General features: G+C 33.6%; 1 protein-coding gene across 1 annotated transcript; it reads right to left on the bottom strand.

Annotated features, from left to right (window-relative positions):
* On the bottom strand, positions 519-2728 carry LOC104725218 (probable transcription factor KAN4). Its single transcript, XM_010443840.2, has 6 exons — positions 2235-2728; positions 1998-2074; positions 1733-1772; positions 1494-1614; positions 1054-1138; positions 519-877 (listed from the first exon to the last, which is right to left on the bottom strand). The coding sequence occupies exons 1-6, from the start codon at positions 2641-2643 to the stop codon at positions 758-760; spliced, it is 852 nt and encodes a 283-aa protein (XP_010442142.1). The 5' UTR covers positions 2644-2728; the 3' UTR covers positions 519-757.

The raw sequence follows: 2937 nt of genomic DNA, 5'->3' as shown, positions 1-2937 counted from the left end.
TGCCAACTAGATATTTAATTTCACCTTTTAATTATTTTAAACATTATGATTACTCCAAGGTATTTGATGAGCACAAGCGTCCATGGGGAACGAAACCCGAAGTTCTGAAGGAAGAAGTCAAGGTCGCTGTTGGCCTTACGTAACAAAGCTAACGATCAAGACCAAAGATCATATCTTATTTTTCTATATTTTAAAAAAGAAATAAGCATTTCAATGAGCATGATACCAACTTCTACCACACATCTTGCAATATATTTTTATTGACCCATTATTCAATCTCACCAAATGATTTACTTAAAACTATAGATTTTATGTTTATAGAAAAAAGTAAAAACACAATTGACTATGTTACAAAAAATCTCTCCATATATACCAAAGTGGGAGCAGTGGTGCATACCAAAAGAGGAAAGAGGCAGTATAAACTTTTTAGTTACCAGAGAATCTTTTCCAGTTTATATTAAAGTGTGATAATTGAAGATTGAGATGTTTTTTTTTTTGAAGATTGCAACAACAAAATCATCTCTACTTGACTTGAACTTGTATTCCCTTCTCATCTAGTACAACAATACCATAGCTACTACTTAATCTGATTCTCTTGTTTATACATCCCAAAAAAAATCATAGAACATTATAACTGGAAGAGGATCATATGTGACGATAATGGTTCTTCCAAAGTCCATATGATCTAACAAGTTAAATTATGTTAAAACTGGCAATCTAAGCTGACTTATTTGTTGTAGTTCTTCACGTTAAACAGTTAGCACTTGAGAAAGGTTAGATCGTTGGAGGGTTCCGCATAGTCCATCCCCCAACTCGGCCGCCCCAATGTGAATTCCAAATTGAGATAAACGTTTGTCGCCTCTTTCTCCTTGTTTTCCTATTTTTAAAAGATTACACTTTTTAGGAACATAAGGTTATATATATGTATATATATATATATATGTGTGTGTGTGTGTGTGTGTGTGTGTGTGAAAGTGTACCATTTTTACCATTGTGGTTCCCGGTTCTAGTGACTACACAATCAATACACGAGATGAGGACGAAGGAATGTACCTTAGTGTGATGAGTTGTTCCCAAGTGAGGCTCTGCATGCTTAGATATGCTCATAGATACTCCGTTTGTGGATGACCAAGAAGCCCTGTCCAAATTTTAATTTTAACATAAAAAATACATTTGACAAATCTATTTATATAACTCGTATTATATTGCTGGACCCTATTAGTTATCTCTTCTTGTTATATCACTAATATCAAACATATTCAAAATGTTTTTCTTTTGATCTCAAATTAAATTCTATACAATCGTCAATAAATATATATGCAGTTTGCCTAAGAAAATCAATATTAAGACCTTAAAGATCAGGAGAAGGCCAAGTAACTCTACATAAAGCCCTAGGAGAGGGTCATATTCATCAACATTCACGCAGAACTACGGCAAAAAGAGGTTAAATGCAAAGTTTTGTAGAAAAAAATAAAAGAAATAATATAGGTAACCTTTGGGTCTTTTGCACAGATGATGAGTTTGTCGAATTTGTGTCAGTTCCTTCATCAGCTTCTTCATTATTATTATTGTCCTCTATCCTCTGCTCTGCCTCTTTCTCTACCTTTCCTTCTCCTGTTTATTCCCAAGAATAAAAAGACAAATTTTATACAAAAAAAAAATAAAGAAATTCTATTAACATTTATATCTAACGGGAATACAAAAATCAGTGAAACTAGTTTGAATGCAATACCTGATGATCCTTTATCAGTGCATTTCACTGTTCTATACATCTGCATCAACAAACACACATTCGTGAAAAATAAAATAAAAATAAAAGGAAGACAAGAATAAAAGAAATGGTTGGTTAAGTTTATTTCAACTGTGCAATCATATGTTAGCTAGTGGCCCAACTATATACATTTTCATAAATATTTACATATACTTATATTGCATTCGTATGAGATTCCATTAAGATTAATATAAAATACAAAACATAAGAAAAAAAAGAAACGGACCTGCAAGTGACTCTTGACATGAGCTAGGGTTAGATCCTTCACATTCATCAGCTCCAACACTGATTTAGGCGTTGCTCCTAAGACCAAAAAAAAAGAAATACGAAACAAATCTTAATACTTTGGTTTCAAAACGTTTTACTAAAGTAACAGTCTAAGACAAAAGCATAAACTTGATTAGTTATGTCTCTCTTTATTTTATTTTTGTTTAAACAAGGAAAATGTAAAAAAAAACAATACTTTCATGGCCGCCAAGAAGTTGAACAGCATGGACAAAGTGAGCATGAAGAGTGGAAGTCCATCTCATTCTTGGAGCTCGAATGCTTCGTTTAAGACCAACCATTGATGATGAGCTTCTCTTGAAATCTCTGCCGTAGATTTGGGGTTGGAACATGTTTGAGTGCCTTTGATGATGATGTTGGTGATGATGGTGATCAAAGCCTAAGCTCAAGAGAGGTTTGTTGAAGAAGTTGTTCTCATGGCTCAACTCACTGAGGCTGCTTCCGGAGTCACTGCTTGTGGAGCTCCGGTCCCCGCCGTGAAGAGGTTTCCTGGCGTGAGAGTTAGGAAGAAGGCTGATCTGAAGGGACAGATCTGGAACTGAGTTTGAAGCTCTCATGATACTGTTTCTTGACTCTAACATTATCATATCGCTACTTTCTTTATAGAACTTCTCTACTTAAATAGTGGAGATCAAGAATGTGCGGAGAGAGAAAGAGGGAGAGAGAGCTGCAAAAAACAACACTTACGGAGGGAGAAAAATAAGAAAAAGAGAAAAAGTGGGTATTTCTCAATCCCTGTCACTATGTCATTAAACAAAATTATATTCTTTATTTATTTATTAAGTGTTTATTATAGTAGTTGTTAAAAAAAAAGTGTTTATTATATTTCACAAACAATTTTGTACAACATATTAACTATAAAATGTATTTTGAAAATTCTT

This window comes from Camelina sativa, chromosome 11 (assembly GCF_000633955.1).
Source record: "Camelina sativa cultivar DH55 chromosome 11, Cs, whole genome shotgun sequence".
NCBI lineage: Eukaryota > Viridiplantae > Streptophyta > Magnoliopsida > Brassicales > Brassicaceae > Camelina > Camelina sativa.
The sequence above is the reverse complement of the archived record's forward strand: the minus strand, read 5'-3'. Positions and strand labels throughout refer to the sequence as shown.

Bases quoted from the DNA above. Each gene is read 5' to 3' on its own strand.
- LOC104725218 (XM_010443840.2), bottom strand. From the start codon at position 2,643: ATGATAATGTTAGAGTCAAGAAACAGTATCATGAGAGCTTCAAACTCA. The intron at 1,615-1,732 runs GTATTGCATTCA...GGGAATAAACAG, and splicing joins CACTGATAAAGGATCATCAG to GAGAAGGAAAGGTAGAGAAA. The intron at 878-1,053 runs GTACATTCCTTC...TTTTAAAAATAG, and splicing joins GAACAACTCATCACACTAAG to GAAAACAAGGAGAAAGAGGC.